Source organism: Aulonocara stuartgranti (genome assembly GCF_965226115.1).
Source record: "Aulonocara stuartgranti genome assembly, chromosome: 2".
In the NCBI taxonomy this organism is placed as follows: domain Eukaryota; kingdom Metazoa; phylum Chordata; class Actinopteri; order Cichliformes; family Cichlidae; genus Aulonocara; species Aulonocara stuartgranti.
The window spans coordinates 38,843,002-38,862,686 of NC_138940.1; the positions used below are offsets into that span (position 1 = coordinate 38,843,002).

A 19,685-nucleotide genomic window follows, 5' to 3' on the forward strand; every position below is an offset into this window, starting at 1 on the left:
AACTTCACATCCACCAACAGAATGTTGTTCGAGTCGCAGCTAAAAACAGAATGAAGAATTTGAAATGACACTGGAGGATTGTGACTAATAACGGCACACTGTGGAAACATACCTTCTCCCAGTGCACGATCTCCCAGGCACCATTCCTCAGTACTGTGATGAGTAAGGAGAGAGATGTGGTAAGTCTTATTAGGTCTCATTGAGACATACTTGCTTCCTGGCAACATGAATCCGTTTATACGACACTAAATAAAGGGTCAAGTTGTCTACAAGAGGAAAAGAGTTTTGAATACCTTGACATTCCTTTTTGTTGACAACACTGTCAGCATTGTGACGTTTCTGTAAGGAAAAAAGAACAACACACATGCTCTGATACATACTATTTAAAAATAATGATCTGAAAGAAGTCAGAGAACAACACTTGGGGAAAATCATGTCTTAGTAATCTACACGTATGCAAAAACAAACCCTAATTAACAAATTTCCCACGTGTGGGACTAATAAAGGTTATCTTAATCATACAGTCGTGGATTACAAGTGAACGCCCTAAAATTTGCTGACAGAAATGTACTGAAGAAGCTGACACTGTCCATATCACAGTAAGAGAGAAGGAGACTGCTATTTACAGTTCCTGCAGAGACACTAGAACTACAGTACAAACCCTTGTGTCACGCAGTGTTTTACCCAAAGTGGCCTAAAGTATAATTGCTGCACTAATAACAAATGCACACAGCTGGCAGGTGGATGTTTGACTCTAAAATGAATAACTATACATTTTGTGCTGCTGATATGCAACAACCAGCTATTTCTCGAATCTTTTAAAGTAATGAATTGATCCTAAAAATTCAGAGATCAGCTGATGTGAAACAAACAAACAAACCCATCAGCTGCTTCACATTCACGTAGCTTCTCCCTTCGTTCGAAACAAACCATACTGCCTGTGACCACATCAAAGTTCAACTCATCAGCATTACTTCCCTTCTTGTTGGCTGAACAGTCATGCAACATGCTGTGACTTTAACAGCTGATTCCAACAGACAGCTTGTCAGCTAGCATCACGGTGAGTAATAATGCGTTTCTGCATCAATCTCATATAAATGATCACACTGTTTTAAAACGCAGCTCTAAAAGCAGCCTGTGTCTTACTTAATTAACAAGGAAAACGTGTTTACAAGAGGAGGAGGTCTTTTCTCATTTAAGCTAATTTAACTTTTTTGAGTCATTTGAGCTACTTTAAAACACTGACAGTAAAGGTGAAGTGAGTCGTGTCACCAGGAATGAAAGGCTTTTAGCTTTTAGCATCCTACGAAGACTATTGTGTATATCCCCTCGTTCTTCCCATATGTGCGTTTGTTCAATTTAAAACAACGTCGTTTTAAAATTCCTGCAACATGCTTGTAGTGTATAATTAAAAAGCCTGCTGTGTCACGCGGCCTTCACCACCCTCACTATGCCCAGGAAAAAAAGAATTACTAGTAGAGACCTTTGGAAAGCTCATTCATCATCCCTTGTGCGAGAGCTGTCAGCTAATTTGATTCATCCACACACTATTAGGTCCGGCTGCACAGACCCTCTTCTATTCAGAGACGTGTAGGAGGAGCTGAGCTGTATTTGTAGCTACTTCACAACTTATACTGCCTTTTCTCAAATCCACTGTCCTTGCCTCCTTTGCACTTTGTGTCCCCGTGGACACGAAAAAAAAGGATCTGCACGGTATTTAGATGATGTGTATAATCATAGTGCAGTAGAAGGCAAGCAGCGCACAGAGGTTATGCGTAACTACTGCAGTATTAGGTCTCTGTAGACCACAGCCACAGAGGGGAGATACAGAAAGCAGTGAAAGATAAAAGCAGCTACTGCAGTGTTACCTTGATTAACCTGCTTCAACATGGACCTAATGAGACATTAAGTAGCAGCGAAGGACGTTTAACCACAAGGACAGAAACAAGATTGTCTTTGCTCTTTCAGCTGCTTGTTTTAGGTGACTATGAGAGCAATAGGAAACTACACTGCTGTGTAAAACTGCACCACACACTATTGTTAAATACATCAAGGTATTATATTTCTGTTTCTCTACCATTTTTCAGCCCGAGTCTGCTGCTGCAGAGGAGGCTGCCAGCAACAAGGTAAAGTACGTGCTGTGCAGTGTGTGTCCATAGTGCATGATTCATGAAGTCAGGGGTCGATGTTGCCCTGTCAGGTCAACTTGTGAGAGACAGCGCAGCACAGGGAGCAGACGCGTGCGCAGGTGACCTTCAGCGATAAAGACGGAGTCATCACCACTCTGTTCCCATGTTTTTCACAACAGGCCAGGAGAGAAAGTGCTGCGCTGGTTTCCCTCAGCATGAGATAGCAGCTAATAGTATAGAGAAAACTCCGCTGGGACCTGCACAGAGGATCGCATTGCAGGGTCACTGCAATACAGTAAAATGCAACATTCTCTCACTTTGTTCGGAATTGCGCGCATCACGTTACTACACCACAGTACGCGAACGCTGAAGCTTCCAACTTCAACTCGAAAAAGATTAAACCACACAAAAGCAACTATTCAAATCAATCTTCCTCCTACATACATATCAAGCATCTGTTCAACAGCTCCGGCTTGCTTTAGGCAGACCGCTGTTTTGTTTTGTTGCTACTAGCTGCCTCTGTACACGAGCATTCAGTATCTAGGTTAATTGACTGAATGAGTACTCAGGGTGCAGAAGGCACAGCTGTGACCTCTGAAGTGAGTGTGTGTGTGTGCACGGAGATGTCCAATCGTGTGTGTGTACACATGTTGGGGTGTTTCCTGCTGTGGTCACATAACCATCACTGCCTGATTCATGCTTCAAAGAAAACAGATGACATAAAGCGAAAGACGATCACAAACTCCTGCAAAGGGGACTGGACTATTTTAACCCTGGAGAACCCATGGGGTCGGCTCTGACCCCATGGGTTCTCCAGGGTTAATTTGGATTTTGCTCGATGAATTTCATTCACTGAGGCAACTGAACTTTGATAGGTTGTGTTAGCACATTTTTGTGGTGCAATATATTAAGGCATGCATGTAGAAAAGCTTTAAAATTCTGTGCACAAACTGCATAATACAACATTTTTTAAAAAACCCACTACACTATAGTTTTGTCTGTACTGTCTGGATTGTATGGGGAGCTCCATATGATACCTGATTTGCACATGCTGCTTCAAACCGAATGCAAATTCAGAAGTATGTTGATTGCCTTTTGATAGTTGCTGACAGCATGATTTTTTTTAATCAGGGTCTTGCTGATGTGCATTTATTAATTCCTGCATTAATGATGCTTTTCTAGGCCGGGTGGGTGATGGCTCTCAAGCAACGACTGCATACAAATAATGGACGTTAACCACTGTGACTGTGACCCGAGTCACTGCTTTGTGGAATACCATTCTAAAGCCATGCGTTTGGAGCTGTAGTGATTTAAGCCATTTCAATAATACACCTCAGTTTTTAGACTTTATTAAGAAACGCTGCTGCACAAAATCAATGAAACACATAAGCATGGCTCTTCGGGCTTTCACTTTAAGAAATAAATAGGTCAAATTACCAAAAACCTACTGCCAGCTCATTAATTGGAAACCAGACTTTTTAAATTGTGGACCTACTGCAAAAAAAGTGAGTGTATATGTATGATAGCCCATGGTTTTAGACTTAAAAGTCTAAACTTTGCACCCTTTATCTTTGTCATTTCCACATTTTCCAAAGCCATGCAGTGGGCCGGACTGGGTCCAGGCCGGTGTAGTATTCCAAGCCAGTCTTACCAGATCCTCAATGATCTCCTTGACAGCAGCCACCACCAGGATAAATAGTAGCGGCACCAGAGTGGTCCAGCGACCAGTGGGAGACACATCTGGGATTTGCTAAAAGAGACACAAAAAGAAGAAACTCAGTTGAAGCTCGACTATCAAAAAAGTCACAAGGATTTTGGTCAGTAATGACATGATGACTATTTAACACGATTAGTTAGCAGTCGTTGTAAAAATAGTGGTTTCGCTAAATGTTGAAAAAGAAGAAACTTTTTATTTAACTGAACTTTCTTGAACGGCGCTGAAAGACAAAAAGCATTACTGCCAACCAGGAAAGGCACAGCAACCATTTCATCTCAACTTTAGTGATCAGTGATAGCCAAATTTAGTAACTGAAAATAAAAGCTTATCTTATCACGTCTCAGCTAGGTGACTCAACAGGAGAAAAAGAGTCGCCCTAAACTACCACAACTTCAATTAAATAAATTGTGATCATTTTTGTTACTCTCTCAGACTGGATATGTGCATGTTACAGAAAAACAGATATTGATATCAACATTAGCATCAGAATTCATGTTTTATTAGCTTGACTTATTATTTAACACACTCAAAAGAAAAAAGATGCAAATTCTGGGTCACATCCAGCACAAACAACTCTCTTAGTACCTTTATAATTCTCTCATTACCCCTGAATGTTTAATTCTTTTGGCTACCCAAGTCTTTCGACATTAACAGCCAAACATCAGCAAAATTAGAGCCAAGCCGGGCCTCGTGAGACAGCCCCTGTTACACCGCTAGAAGGAAACTTGCATGAAACAGATCTCTCGTCTCTCTCATCTGCATGGATGTTTTATTCAAGGTCGCAGCATCGACAGGGCAGGTAACGAAGACTCGCACTGGCTGCTGTTCAAAGCAGCTACTTCAAGGTCACTGGAATGAGTCCTTTCCCATCCTTAGAGCTCTCATTAACAAGAGATAGTCTGTCAGGATGAATATCAGCAAAGACAGAAAAGGAGTGCTATTGAGCTTTCCTTTGGTCCACTTTTTTATATCTTTCCTGGTAAGCTCTGAACACCTGAGATATGGATTTCAGCTTCTTTGAATCATGTAGCGATAATTGGCGGTCGAGGCTTTAAGTTCTCAAAAGGGATTAATGTTGTCTTATGCAGCAATCCACTATAAAGTTCTCTGGGCAAGAAATCCTTTGTTCTGCTAAATCAAAAGCAGTGCCAGCAATGCTGAGATCTGTGGCTACTGTTGGGAAATAATCAAAACATGACCACAGCTGATAATGAGAAAGAAAGTGAAACCCTCTTCCCAGGAGAAGCTCGTTTCTTTAAACAAATTTAATGGCTAAAGATTTGCATATCATCCCTGACCCATTTTCCAGTGTGGCTCTCATTCACTACTTGTGTGTGTAAGTCAACGCACAACGCAGTTCCTGCACTTCCTAGCGGCACAGTGCAGAGTCACCCAAGGCCCAGTCCAAAACATCACCAACCTGTAGTATCGCTGCACCCCATTCACAAAGCGTGTACACACAAATCTGTTTGAACCTAATAAAACGTACGAAACTTTCACACACAAATTCCTGGTGTATGAAAACACACAACAGTAACAAAACACAATTGGGAAAAAAAGAAATGAAATACTCACACACAACACAGAGATCACACACAGTTTTAATGCTTAGCACAGCAGAGTAGGGTCACATTTGAATTCTAAAAAGCTTCATTTCATAACCAAATATACCAACAGTCTCCTTGTTTGTTTTAATGTAATAGTTACGGCAGTAAAACTAATTTTACATTGTTCTGCAGATTAGTCTGTGTGCGGTCGGGGTAACAACCAGCTGGTAATGTTGCAACAGTTTGCCACATTAAACGTTGCCATTACTCAGTGTGTGTATACTCACTTTTGCATTCATTAAAAGCAGGCTTGCATTTTTGCTGGACATCACTTACACTCAAATTTCTTGGCAACATCCCAGTTATTGATGTTTCTCCAGTAACTGCAGTGAGTTACTCTTAGCTTAAAAGACCTGGCACTCCTGGTGTTTCTGCTCATCTTTTATTCATATTTTTCTAATCAACATATCAGCATATCAAACCATTGCTTTTTCCCCTCTTCTATTTTTCCTGTTTTTTCCATTTGTAAAAATAATAGGTGCAATGCTTTGTTCAGCTTCATTATTTCTAAATATAGCGGAAAACGATGGAAGCGTGGACGTATGCAGACAGCTAGCACCAGCCCTATCGATTCTGATTCACTACTATGCTGCTGAGCAGGTTTCATGAACCTGATAATAACGTCTAAGAACTTACTTTGTGTTCCCCTGTAAGAACATTTCCATGACCACATTAGTGAACGAGGCCTATTGTGACGAGCCCGTAGATAAATCTCTTTTCCTTTTCAAGCAGACACACACAGTATTACATGTATTATTCATGATCAGGATCTATATAAAGCACTGCATCTGCATGTATGTTTGTGTGACTGAGTGCATATGAAATTACAGACGTGACCGAGAGAAATGGAGTCTAGGTCATGGTGTACGCTTAAAAAAAACATGAAAAAAAATGAATTAAAAAAGTTCAGTGGAAAGAAAGGAAAGTGATGAGAGGTGATGTAATTAACAACAAAAACACATCTTACCTGAAGGAGTGCAATGAAGAGGAAAAAGGCATTGGCTGCCCTCCTGAACTGTGAGTACAGGAATCGAGGGAGGAAGGTGAGGACATTATATTTTGCTGTGCTGAAGACCAGATCAAGTAGAAAACAAGGCCATGGGTAGAGGGAGCCAGCATGGATATGAAAGAGAGAGAAGACAAAGTAAACATTGGTTAATTGTAATAATCCAGTAACTCAGAGAGCATTTGGCAGAAGCTGACCACAGATCACAACTGACCCTGCTACGTTTACCAACAGTAACATCATCACACTAGTTACCCAATTTCAGTGGTAGCCATACATGCTGATGCTATAACAACCATATGACCATATATTTTAGTTGTCGTCCATCCTCTTTCAGGTCTTCTGGTATTGCTGAAATGGCCAGTGCACTCCTTTTACTTTTAAGAACGTACCAGTGTTGATCTGGCCATTGCTAAAGATTTTGCTATCTCAATAATATGTTTACTTTGTTTTTCTGTCTAATGATGGCGCCCCAGACTTTCCTTAACATCACTTTGAAAATGTATTTGAAAATTCCAACGAATAGCTAACAAATACAAGTCCAACTCTAAAAACCCAGCAGGCCTCACCTGGCCATGAAACTCACTCAATGATCCAGTTACCTTTGAGCCTCTAAAACAGGGATCTATGTAACTATAATTCCTAAACAGACAATACGATACTTTTGTTAAACACTGTGCTTCAGTCACATTGATTGTTTGATGTAAAATGCATTATGGTGATGCTCTAGCTGTACTTGTTGTGAAGCCATATATTTAGATCACCCTGGACATATAATTGCATAGCATTAAGCAGCTCCTTGCCCCTCCGCCCACCCATTCTACGAGGTCTTTTGCGATGCAAAGACTTGTCTGGATGTGCGACTGATGAACAGCAGAGCCCAGTGGACTCAGTGATCGTAAAGAATAATTAGGAGCAGGAAGTTAGCTGGCAGTCGGGTCATAAAGACCTCCTGGCAGATCTGTTGGTGCTAGGCTGGTGGAGCCATCAGCAGCCCCAAAGTCAGGCCTCCAGCAGTCTGATTTACAGCTGTGTTAAAGGGTCAGTCAGAGCAGCCACTTTGGGAGAAGATTTATACCATAGAAGGATGCCAAGCCACTGGCAGGGCTTTGCTTACTCACACGCAGACCAGAGCCTTTAGACATACACATGCAGAATATCAGCAAGTACAGTGCAACGAGCATATGCAGTTCAACATCAGTCATATCATTGTTTCCCTCCTGTTAGTCTGAATCATAGATGACAAGCATATTTTTTGCAATTTCACTTGTAGCACACCCAGAAGCACAATGTAGTCGCAGAAAAGCGGACAAGCTTTGAATTGCAGCACGGAGGAATGAAGAAAATAAACACAGTAACTGTCATCATGCCGGCCTGGTACACACTGCATCTGTCTGGCAAAGCAAGAGAGCTGCCTCCCTCTTCCCGCTCCACCACAACCACCCACACATGCAGGGCCTTGGAGTAGGGGTATGTCACCAGGGTGCAGAGGAGGCTACCCCCCTGTCCCCTTCTGGCTGCCTCTGCCTCAATTTTATCCCACAACTTAGACATTCACATTACTCACACTCTCATTACACATACATATAGGATCTTGGGGGTGGGCACGATACACGGAGTCCAAAGTACCATCAGGGTGTACACCCCACCCCTGGCGTCGTTGCCCACCTCTCAATTTTAAATACACGTAGACATTGAGGGCTAGCAGGAGGGACCATGCGCTTACCTGCTGCTCTCTGGCAGGTAGCTCCATGCCCTCCTGGGTTTTAAATGCACCTTAGAACACACATGCATCAACACTACAATGAGCGGGTGGAGGGAGGTTCGGAGTCTTCTCTCACCCCCGTTCTCTGCGACCTGCTGGAGCAGGGGGGCTAGGACTAGGAGGAGGAGTTGGCCGTCCGACTGCGGTCTGGAGTGTGGAGCCTTCCTGCTGCTGCAGAGTCGGGGCGGTCTGCCTCCCCCCACCGCAGGGAAAAGGGAAACACCACCTGGGTCTGGGTGCAGTTCCCCCCTCCAGGGGCAAGGGTACCTAGACCCGGTTTGTAGAGTACGCTTGGGGAGTGTGATCGTGTGTACAGCGTCTCTTTATGTCTGTCTCCACGTTGGTTGAGTGTGGAGTGAGTGTATATGAGAGCATGAGGGGGGGAATGGATGTTTGTGTCTGTGTGTGCCTGTATGTCTGTGTCTATATGTCAGGTTGGGTGTCAGGCGCCACCTCTCTGGGGACATCTCAGGCCCTCCAAGGTTTGGAGGCCTATCTCCCCCTACCACCACTTCCCCTGCCAGTGGCGGACCCCCTCAGACATCGGTGCGTTGGTGGTTCTTTGTGTCTGGGGATGGGCGTCCAGGTACACACCGGCTCACTCCTTGGCGGCCGCTTATCGGGGCCTGGAGCCTGGGGCTCGCTCGGGCCACTTCGGAGGTGGGGTGCCCCCGGCCTCTCGGCCTGGGGCTCGGTCACTCAGGCACGGCTGGCTGCCGGCGGAGCTCACGGGCGCGTCACTGCAACCCCCCCTGGCTTCTGCTCCGCGGCTGCTGAGTGAGCCCTCATCTGGGACTCTCCTCAGCTCTTTCCGGGACAGTGGCGCAGCTGCCCCTCTGTTGGTCTTCCATGGTCTCTTGTGTTCTGGGGGCCTCTGGATGTCTGGAGTTTTGATCTCCTCCATACCTGCTTCATGCCCTGGAGGACGGGGCTGTGGCCCCCCCACACCCTCTAGCAGATTATTACATGAAGGAACCTTTTAAAAAAACAAAAAACAAGCGCGTCCATGCTCACAGGTGTACACACGGGTGATCAAACCCACAAACTACACCCTTTTTAGAATAGAATAGAATAGAATAGAATACTTTTATTTGTCAATTTCTTCAAATGTACTTGCCATACAAAGGAATTGAAATTACGTTTCACACTGTCCCATGCGTAGACATTGACAACAATAAGGTGCAGATGCACAACAAAAACAGCCCTAAACAATAAACTTTTTGGCTCCTACCTCAAAGCACACTGTGTTCTGTTGATCTTATGTGCTGCACAATAATGTTTAACATTTAGTATTTACTGTCATATTCCCATATATCATTGTGATGTTGTTTATTCTATTACTCTTGTTCTCTTCTGCTTGCTTTCTTTTTTCTTTCTCAGCAGGTGATCCAGGTGATTGATATATGCATTTTTTTTTTCTCTGCCCGTTCTGTTGGTTTTTGTCTTTTGCCCTTCTCCCCCGTCCCTCTTCTCAGCTGTTTCTCTTTCCCTCTTTCTTTCTCCCCTTCTTTCCCCCAGTCAAGTCTGTCCCGTATTCAGTAAGTGAAAATAAAATAAACAATAAAAGGTGAATCAAATGGACCATTACGGCAAGTCTGGGATGGTCAGTTTGGTAAAGTAAATCCGTTGGGCATCTTTCTTTGCCTTTAGACAACAATTCTGGTGGCAAAAGAGCCAAACGGGACAGGCCAAAAAAAAAAAAAAAAAAGAGAGCAACATAGAGCTGGGCGATATGAGATTTTTTCATATCACGATATGTTTTTTTCATTTCAGGCGATAACGATATCTATCACGATATCAGCCAAATAACTATATTTGTAAGATTTAAATGTGCCGTTGCTCACAAGTAAAATGTGAAATAATCAGCAGCTTGTTTTTATTTAAATATTTATTTCCCATAATAAGTTCAACAGGGTAGATGTACTTAAGGAACATGAGACTTTTTCAGATAGATAAAGGCAAATATTGCAAACTACACAAAAGGCAGCCGCTAAAGCGTTTAAGTTTCAAAATAGAACAAACGAAACAGACTAAATTGTCAATTCCACTTAGAAACAAAATATTAATTCTAAAAATAAATCTTAGTTTGTTTTACAGAAGAACAGACAAAACTGACTAACTTTTGTCAATATCAAATAAACTGAGAACTAAAAGGAAATTCTCAATCTCTCCTTGTTGTATAGCTGAGCTTTTCAAACAGTTTTAACAGTTACTTTAGTCTGACAAAAGCCGAATGACGAATTAGCGCTTCCAGTCAGAGACTGAGGCTACGTCCACACGTACACGGGTATTTTTGAAAACGGAGATTTTCCGTTTTCGTTTTAAAAAATAATCCCGTCCACACATAAAGGCAGAAATGAAGGAAAACGCTGCTATGAACATGCCAAAGCAGCAGGTGGCGCTAGATTCCTAACCGTGCAGAAATGTTGGCCAATCAGAAGTCTAGAAGCCTCGGTGGGAAAAAGTAAACAAAGCTGGGGCATAGAAGCAGAACCGAGTCGTAAGTGTGGAGGGACAGTAACTGTGTGTATATGTAAGCATTTAAACACTGCAGAGAGTAGAATTAACAGTAACAGTATTGTAGAAATTCATTTCACCGAAACAATAACGTGGCGCACAGTGTGACGCATGCACCAGTTTATTGTATTTCCAGACTTGCTTTCGGCACAATTTACAGTGCACGCTACTCTGTTTTTTGTCAGACTTGAAATAGCCGAAATACCTTCACACTACGGAACTTCTATGGCTCTTCCGTTCGACAATCTCTCCGGCATTGGAACCATCATCTGTTTTCTCTTCGGTCACGCTCGGTTGATTTTTCTGGTCGGCACACTCATTTCCTCCATTACCCGCTGGCTGCTTCCCAAACAAACACACGTGCGGCTTGGCACTTGTGCTGTACGTAACAAGTCACGCGACGTGACGCTGCGGCTGTGATTGGTTCGGCTCTGCGCTACTTAATTTGGATTGGCTGACCTTTTTTTTTTTTTTTTTTTTTTTGAGGACAAGAGCTGCGAGGTCTATCGCGATAGCTTAATTTCTCTATCGAGTAAAAGTTATATCGCGATACATATCGTTATCGTTCTATCGCCCAGCTCTAGAGCAACATAAAGGCATTGTTCTGACAGCAGTACAGTGTGATACCAGCCTCACAAAGACCCATCAGAACAACTCTTCCTTTCATTGATACTTGGTCTTGGACTGCATATACTTCGTTCAATTTGTGTAATAATTAAAATCTCTGGGTAACCTGTAGGTGGGGTTTTGAGCAGGTGTTCCATGTTCACTCACAATGCCACAGCAGCAGCAAGTTAGCTGGAGAGCTAACACAACAAGTTGGAAGCTAAGAGGCAAACAGCAGCATTTCAGAGGCATTTCAAAGCCGCCCGCTTTTCCTTTTTTACCCAAAGTTCAGATGATGAGGCTTCAGTGTCTCTCAAATTCCCCTCTCATTATGCTTACTCAGAGAGACTCGTGCAAAGAGGAGTGGAAGACGTTTGTTTTTATGACACATTTGGTAACATAATGTCATCTTCAACTCGATTAATTATTATCTCACTTCACCTGCTTCTGTCAGCACACAAGAAACAAACTATTACGACTCCAAGTGACAGCATGCAGCAGTCAAAGCCAAACTCTTAGTATAAAGATCAGAACAGGAAAAAGCTAGATTTGCACATTCCTACTTCCTTAAAACACAACAAACAGGCTAAAACAACAACTGTACACTGAAGCAAAACTGAAACCAAGTCGCTTTATTCGGGTAGAATAATTATACATAATTACAATCATCATCAGAGGAAACTAAGACTAAAAAGTCAACCAACAAGTCAGACATGCAAATACAAGGAAGGAGGAAGAATATTTTCTGTGTCCCTTTGTTTGTCTGATTGGTTGAGAAAGAAAGACCTGGGTTTTGCTTACACACCATATTCTGTTGCGTCCGTCCTCGTCATCTGATTTGCTGAATTTCTGTAATGTCAGGGTTTGTTTTTTAAGTAAAACAGTTTAAAAGGATCAGGTTTACTGCTTAGTGGAAATTTTAACTGTATTTTACCCATTGATCACACACTTGCACTCCTTTATTAAATATTTTGCCATACATCATACAGCTAAAAGATTACCACGAGTACCTTTAAATTAATAAATGGCAAGTCCCTTGGATATTAAACATCTAAGCACTGTGGTGTATACAGTCTGCCCCTGAGATACAAAGAACGTGTGGCTGGGGATGCATCATGCTCTCTGTGATTTATTTTCTTCAAGCCTTCTGATCTCATGGGGGTAAGCTGCAGAGCATATGCCCAATCATCTCTGGTTACCTTTGTACACAGAATCACTTCCAATAATACATCTTAATGGATGATTATGGATCCTTCATTTTGTTTCCTGGGAGTAAGCTGAGATCAAGAAGATATGAGAGGAGCACTTCCTCCACTTACTCACAAATCAGAGTATAATGTTATTATGAAAGCCTATTTTGTTTGTTTAATCTTTGAATAAGATTAGTGTGCTAGTTAAAAGAAACAAAGAGACAGCTAAACATTTTCAACCATGCCTCTGCCATTTATTTAAACATAATATCATATTTCATTAAAGAGTGCTAATTAATAACAATAGTTGGCTCAGATCCTGCAGTATTAAAGAGAAAACAGTGACCAACATTTGGTGACAGTGGAAAGGAAGAACCCCATGTTCACAGGAAGAGACTTCCAGCAAACCACTATTTCTTCACATCGTAGCTCACGTGGGCTTAAGTTACTTTTCACCACTGCTCGTTGGCAAACACCATAGAGTGGATATGAAAGATGAATAATGCTTCTGAGTCTAAAAAGCCAATGAGGACATAAACCTGTACTCACCTTTATAACTCGACAGGGCGACTCCTCTGGTTTGAAAAAAGACGTTTGTCTCTTTAAATGTTAGTCGTACTCAACTCACTTGCTCTGTGATTCATAGTCTGAACTGCTAGTTTCAAGTCTTAGTTAACACAATGGCACGGTTAGTTTTAATTTATTTGATTTTTCAATAGATTCCCCATTAGTGTAGATCAGAATAGTAAAGCAGGGTATGCTTCAGATCGTTAACAAGGCTGTCAATGAATATAAAAATTACAGAAGAATTGTTAAAGAATTTTTGTTTTTATTATTCTGAAAATCAGTATTTGATTATTGAAAAACATGACAAGCAAAACAAAGACATCTGAAAATAAGTTGACATCATGGCGGCTGTATTGTGTATAGTGAGTGTTTAGCATGTTTAACCATCATTTGCAGTATTATTTACAGTATATGGCTCGTATTGTTTTACTAACACACAAGCATAGGAGGGCAACCCTGAAGAACAGCCAGCAGATGATTAATGTCTCCTGCTGCATTACAACCTCTAATGAGTGCCACTATGAGCACATTATGGAGTTTTCAGCCATGCGTGTTTCCAGGGACCACAAACAGGAACAAGGTTAACCAGCTGTGGACTCAGACCGGAGAGACCAGATGATGACACTCAGTAAATAAGCTTAAAAGCCTAATCGCGACCCTGCCTCTCTGCCATATTGCATTTGAGTCTGACTGAAAACTTTTTCTAAATCCTAACATTCGTTCTTCAGCATTCATGTGTACAAGCTGCATTACAGTTATGACACAGTCTGATCTGGACTGATGTTATTCTGGATTAAAAGATGCACTTTCTGCCTTTTTCAGACGTTCACATAGCTATTAAGCAGAGAATAACCATACAGGAATTAGAGTCAGACATGTTGAGTTTTAGTTTAAAGTCTAAAGATCTCAGTGAAGATTGTGTCAAATAAAACTGCTGCAAAGGTGTTGACTTTCTTGTCAACAGAAACTTTAGCTTTTCGGCCTTGGGATTCCACCGTCAGCGGAACCACACGCTGCCCTGGACTGTGTGTCTGACTGCAGGTAATTTGTGTAACAACTGATCGGGACATGTGCAAAGTTTTTGGGCCCCTTATCTGTGTTCTTATATTTTCATAATTCGTGTATAGCTTTGAGCAACAGCACATTGAGCCCATCTCCCTTTGTTCAGCATTGCTGTCATGCACTGTGATAACCCCTCCCACTCTGCTTTTTTTTTTTATCTGCATTTTCTTCCTGGTTTTGTGGTGGATGCGGGTCCAGAGAGCAGCACGCCTGTCAGCAGCCGACTGATAAAAAAGAGAGCTAGTGCACTAACTCTCTCACTCTCTTCCCCAGAAACCAGAAGCTCGTGTCTTGGGTCTTGGTTGCTTGGTTCTACCTTTTATATTTGGCATTCCCATATTTACTATACTACTGCTAGTATAGTGATGTGTTCTACATTTCCTTAAAGCAAGTTTCATGTAATTGTACAAATTCTGAGTTATTTAAATTCACCACAGTCTGTGTGGTCCTACTTGTCAGCAGATTTGTGACAGCACTGAAGCTGCCTAGCCCCTCAGTCCATCAGCATGCAGTGAAACCTTCGCTGGTTTTCCAGCTCACACGTTTTTATAAGTAGGTCTCTCTTTCATGTCAGCAAAAACTCTTTTTTGAATAAAGTGGCTGCAGGAAACAACCCAACATTTTATTCTGAAAGGTTTTTTATAGAACTTTTTTCAGGTTAATAAAATCTCTCCATCTCCTTCTTATATATCTTACATTCATAATAATGAATACATCATTTCTTTAGGATGAATGCACTCTCAGACAGGATGCTTTGATAATGTTCGACTTGGCTTAGACACTTTAGGACATTGAGCCATTATGTCTCAATGTCCTCTCAGATCCTTGAGATGTTCAGTGTCTACGCCACATCAGTACCTTTACATTAAAGTATTAGTGAATCGGGCATGGCGGGCATCGCATGCATTATATAATTAACTTGACTCATTATTCACAAAACTTCAAATTTTATTTAACAGAACACCAAATATATCAAGAATAAATCCTACGCAGTAAAGATTAGTTGCTGTGATTCAGTAAGTGAGACAAAATAAGCTACACATACCAAAACAATTAAAGTAATTTGCATGTCTGGGTCACTGTGTGTTTGGACCCACGTCAGTGTGCGTCTATTCATATGTTCCTTGTTTTCCTCAAAAGAGAGAGCAGCATTTCCTGAATGCTCAACAGGAAAATGGTTTGCACAGCCACTCCTCTTTGCCTGTCAACATCCCAGCAATTATTCGCCTTTCCATTACGACCAGATCTGCACGACAAACTGTGCAGCTGAACAAACAATTCACTAAAACCCTAACACAGGACGCAGACCCATGATGCAGATCCATTAGCTAACAGGAGAAATATGCATGTGATGGTGGACAATGACATGTAAGCAGTGGGAAGATGTGTCAAAGACCATGCAACATTGGAGACAGCAACAAATCAGGTCTCCGCTTTAAAGCACAAATAAATCTTTTTCTAAACCCGCCAAAGACGAACCTTCATGAACACAGAGTCAATCTGCAAGCTGTTCAATGCTGAGATAATGCCATATTTATTATTATTAACATCTAACCTATTTTAACCAAAGTATGTTCATATCATCACTACTGTCTTTGAACACTTAGACGGCTTAGAGTTGGTGTGACACAGCACACATCAGGCCACTGCCTTCAGCAAATGTTTGATGCAATCTTAAAAGCCATATTTCTTAAACCTCCAGTGCTTTTTACTGTTATTCAAATATCAATCATATGGTACTCCAAGCAGATTTTAATATGTATTTTGTCTCACTGACGATGGTCTTTATAAGTAATAACAAAACTAAAGTAATGGAGATATTAATAAAATTAACTAATAAAAGTTAAAAAACTAAACGCATATTTTTGACTGTGAAGCTGAGAATCGGCCTCACAGAGTAAAACAAACTGTGCTAATAAAAAATATACCTCATATTTACTGTTGTCGGATTTATGTTGTAAACTCATGAAGCTGAGGTAACAATGGGCTCCATCCTAGTTTGCTTCTTTCTATTTACTAATCCAGCTCAGTTTGTAGCGGTCTCTGTGTAAGCACGCTGTTTGTGAGGCAGGAATGGTAACCGTAACACTCCTTGACAGAGGGAGGCCTGACCCAACAATCTTGACCTTTAAAGCTAAAAGCACTCCACTTCTCCAAGATACGCAAGAAGATAAACAGGCCAGTCTGGGTATATGCACTGATGCAGCACCAGCATTACAAATCTTGCAGGTATCAAATATCATATGGCTAAGGGTGCTGTCATGGCTGTACCTGAACTCTCTCTACAGCACAAGAGCAGGTGATCTGTACAGTGTTTCAGCTATGGCTTATTCAGAAGTCAATATTAGAAGTCTGACAGACTAGCCTGCTATTTAGTCTGTGCAGCAGGGTACTGCTGTGTCATTAGATATAATATTGTGTCACTACTACTGCAGTGTCATGCTACTGCTGCTGGAACCTTGTGGTAATAGATTCATACTTTGAATTAAGTAGTGTGTCATCACTGCCTGACAGCAGATCATGGGAAAAGAAGAATGGAAAATGCCCTTCGTATACTTACATTTACAAGTGCTGCTGCCTGGAGGGTGTAAATGTCAATAAAATGTTTGGTATTTTCAGAAATATCATCAGGAATAGGGTTCCATTTTTCTAGAAATATTGTGATATTTTGAGGCTTTATTTCTCACCTCTACTTTGCAATCACACCAGAAAAGGGATCGCAAAGAGACTGAAACTATTTCTGCTCCAAATTTCCACAGTATCTGCTACAAAGATCTGAAAACTCTTCTAAATGTTTGCTACTTGGAAATGATCAAATCATGTGATTGTAAATCTGCAGGTTAATTTAGGGTTAAAGCATGTTTGGCTGCTGGTTCATCATGAAGCATGAGCAGGCGATACATGTTGTCACGAAATCGATCAATGTAGAGCAGTGTCACAAACCACGGAGGCCCCAGAAAAGTGCAATCAAACGATGAGTTTATTAACAGCCCGGAGAAAACATCAACATATGTCTTCTGACCAAAATACATGTTGTGGACACTTATAAAGCAGTGGGGTACACGCCCCCCCATGGCGTCAATGACAGATTAAAATAGGTTCCAGACATTAGTCACAGTTAATCGTACATCTTTAATAGCTATAAGCAGACATAGAACTTCTCTTTTCTATAACACCGTCCATACAAGGTAATAAACTTCAAGCCCTCAGGGTCTCTGAGGCTAATTATTGACTCTGATCGTCTGTTACCAAGTAGAATAAAATATAGTGAGACACCAAATGAGTTGAGGCCTCAGGCCGGACACATTCCTAGATTATATGTATTATATGTACTGTAAGCATGCAGCTATCCTTCTATGTTCTAGTTTCCCTCAGCATGGATCACCTGGACAGTCACGCCAGTGAAGCTTAAAACCCTTAATGAACTGAACATCAACTCAAAATAGGCACAGATATGCAATGTGTATAAAATACTTCTGACCGTACTTGTAATAAAAGTTAACATAATGGAAGGATCCTCAAATGGACATCTTCAATAAACAGCTGTAATGCAGTATCAATACTGTGAGAAATATTATTAGATGAAATAATGCTGTAAAGAATGTTATTAATGCAGGTATAATGATGCAGGTTATATGGCAGCAATAAAAGAATTTCTGTATCTCCACATTCCCTCTTTTGACATTCCAAAAAAGGAATGTCACCACACCTCGTGTTGTATCACTCCTCGGCCCACTCCATGGCATCTAAGTTCCTCAGGTAGATTGAATCCACCCGTCCAGGGTACGCAACACTAGCCATCAGTTTTACCAACAATCCTCTGACACAAGTAATGACACAACAACCACAGGTGACCAGTATCCCTAAAAGTGTAGCGAATGAAACCATTGCTGACATAGCCAAACCTTTCCACCGTCCAAACACGGATGCCACCCAGGACTCCACCTGAGTGCTCATGCATCGTTGAAAAAAAAAAAGCTGAAAAAGCCAATGTGTTGAAGAAAATCACCATGCTCGCAGCTAAAAATGAAACTGCAGAATCTAAAACCACACAAACTTAGGTTCTACTTACTGCTCAAGTTGCCCACTACCTATTTCAACAAGTATGCTCTAAGACTGCAGGCTAGATGCAGCCATGATTATTAGAAACTCAACATCTCCTTACCTGACTCGATTGCTGCAAAATTTGGTGAACTGTGGTTGGTTGAGATATATGAGCCGGGCATCTTCTTGGTCAGCTAAGGATGTCTTTTCTGATACGTCCTCTGTCTTTTCATATCCTGCAGCATGGGGGGAAAGACATTTGATAAGTTCAAAAAGTCTGCTTTGAGCACAAATAAAAGTGAGATCAAAAGGGGTTTTGAAGTGTTTGAGTTAGTGCGTGTCGAAACGCACCCAAAGGACCCTTCGGAGTCAGGAAAAGGAAAAGTCCAACTCAAACTAAATCAATAGAGAGCTCAGCTGACCTTGGCGCTTTAGAGGTTTTAGACTCATATACAACAGCTTTTCTTTCAGATTTATTAACAAAAGCAAAGTATTTTTGCACTCTGAATTCAAAATAATGCATTATGCTCTGCAAAGTGTTTTCCTAGCACACAATGCACAATACATTAGCCAAACTGTTATTACTGTAGGCTACAATCACTGCAGTCTGCACAATCACTGAGAAGATGTTTGTAAGTGATGTATGCTAAGCTTGCCTCAGCTCGGGCGTGATGATCTGATGCCACTATACGGTCAAGTTGTTATGGAGTGAGAAGGTACCTCGGAAAGACAATAGGCTTGCCAAATGACATGTCACTGAGAGTACATCTTGTATTACTACCTTCACAGTAAAACACCAACTTGGAGAAAAACCCTATTATACACCGAAAAGGAAATCACCTACTCTGTGTGGACAGTGTGACTCACCTACACAGGAAGAAGGGCAGCACTGGCATACCACAGGTATATTTCTATTGACCTTTTTCCTTTAATAATGAAATTATCATTTTAAAACAGCATTTCAGTCGTATCTGACGATCTGAGACACTTAAGTGCAACAAAAAATATACAATATAATTCAAATTCTTTGAAAACTTTTTCAATTATGAACAGCAGAAACTCCATTCATTGTTCAGTTAATCATCACACACTATTCTGCAAGGAAAAGAAAAGAAGGTTGTTAGCAGATTTGGTACATTTAGTGCTGAAAAATCTGTCCCCACATGGATGCAATTCTTCTTTCCACTCCTTTGGAAAAACGAGGCACTGTTTGACTCCCACCAAGTACCGAGTTCAGCAAAGTGGGATGGAGCTCTGTTGGCTAAAACAAAACTAGCGAGGCCTCGTGAGCGCTGTATGTGGGTCGCAGAGATGCTTATGCGTGTAACACATTTTTCCTTGTTGTTTTTAAAACCCTGACTAAATATTTGATTTGTAAAAGGCATTTTTGCATCTTACTTTGCCACTAAAAACAAGGACTAACACATTGCAGATGCAGACGGGTATAATGCTTAGGCCTTTAAAATGCATGCTTT

General features: G+C 41.4%; 1 protein-coding gene across 7 annotated transcripts in view; it reads right to left on the bottom strand.

Moving 5' to 3' along the window:
- The window catches only part of atp8a1 (ATPase phospholipid transporting 8A1), a 111,263-nt gene that overhangs the window by 73,413 nt on the left and 18,165 nt on the right, over positions 1 to 19,685 (bottom strand). For 6 of the 7 annotated variants that reach the window (XR_014271741.1, XM_082507589.1, XM_082507590.1 and 3 more), the window contains exons 2-6: positions 18,332 to 18,446; positions 6,421 to 6,520; positions 3,781 to 3,879; positions 294 to 339; positions 113 to 153 (exon numbers count right to left, since the gene is read on the bottom strand). Coding sequence is in view for 6 of the 7 variants with exons in the window: in XM_082507589.1 (XP_082363715.1) it covers positions 113 to 153; positions 294 to 339; positions 3,781 to 3,879; positions 6,421 to 6,520; positions 18,332 to 18,446 (401 nt within the window). In the remaining variant the exon portion in view is untranslated. Of the gene's footprint in view, positions 1 to 112; positions 154 to 293; positions 340 to 3,780; positions 3,880 to 6,420; positions 6,521 to 18,331; positions 18,447 to 19,685 lie in introns of those variants that run through there. The other variant, XM_082507592.1, reaches the window with a different exon arrangement.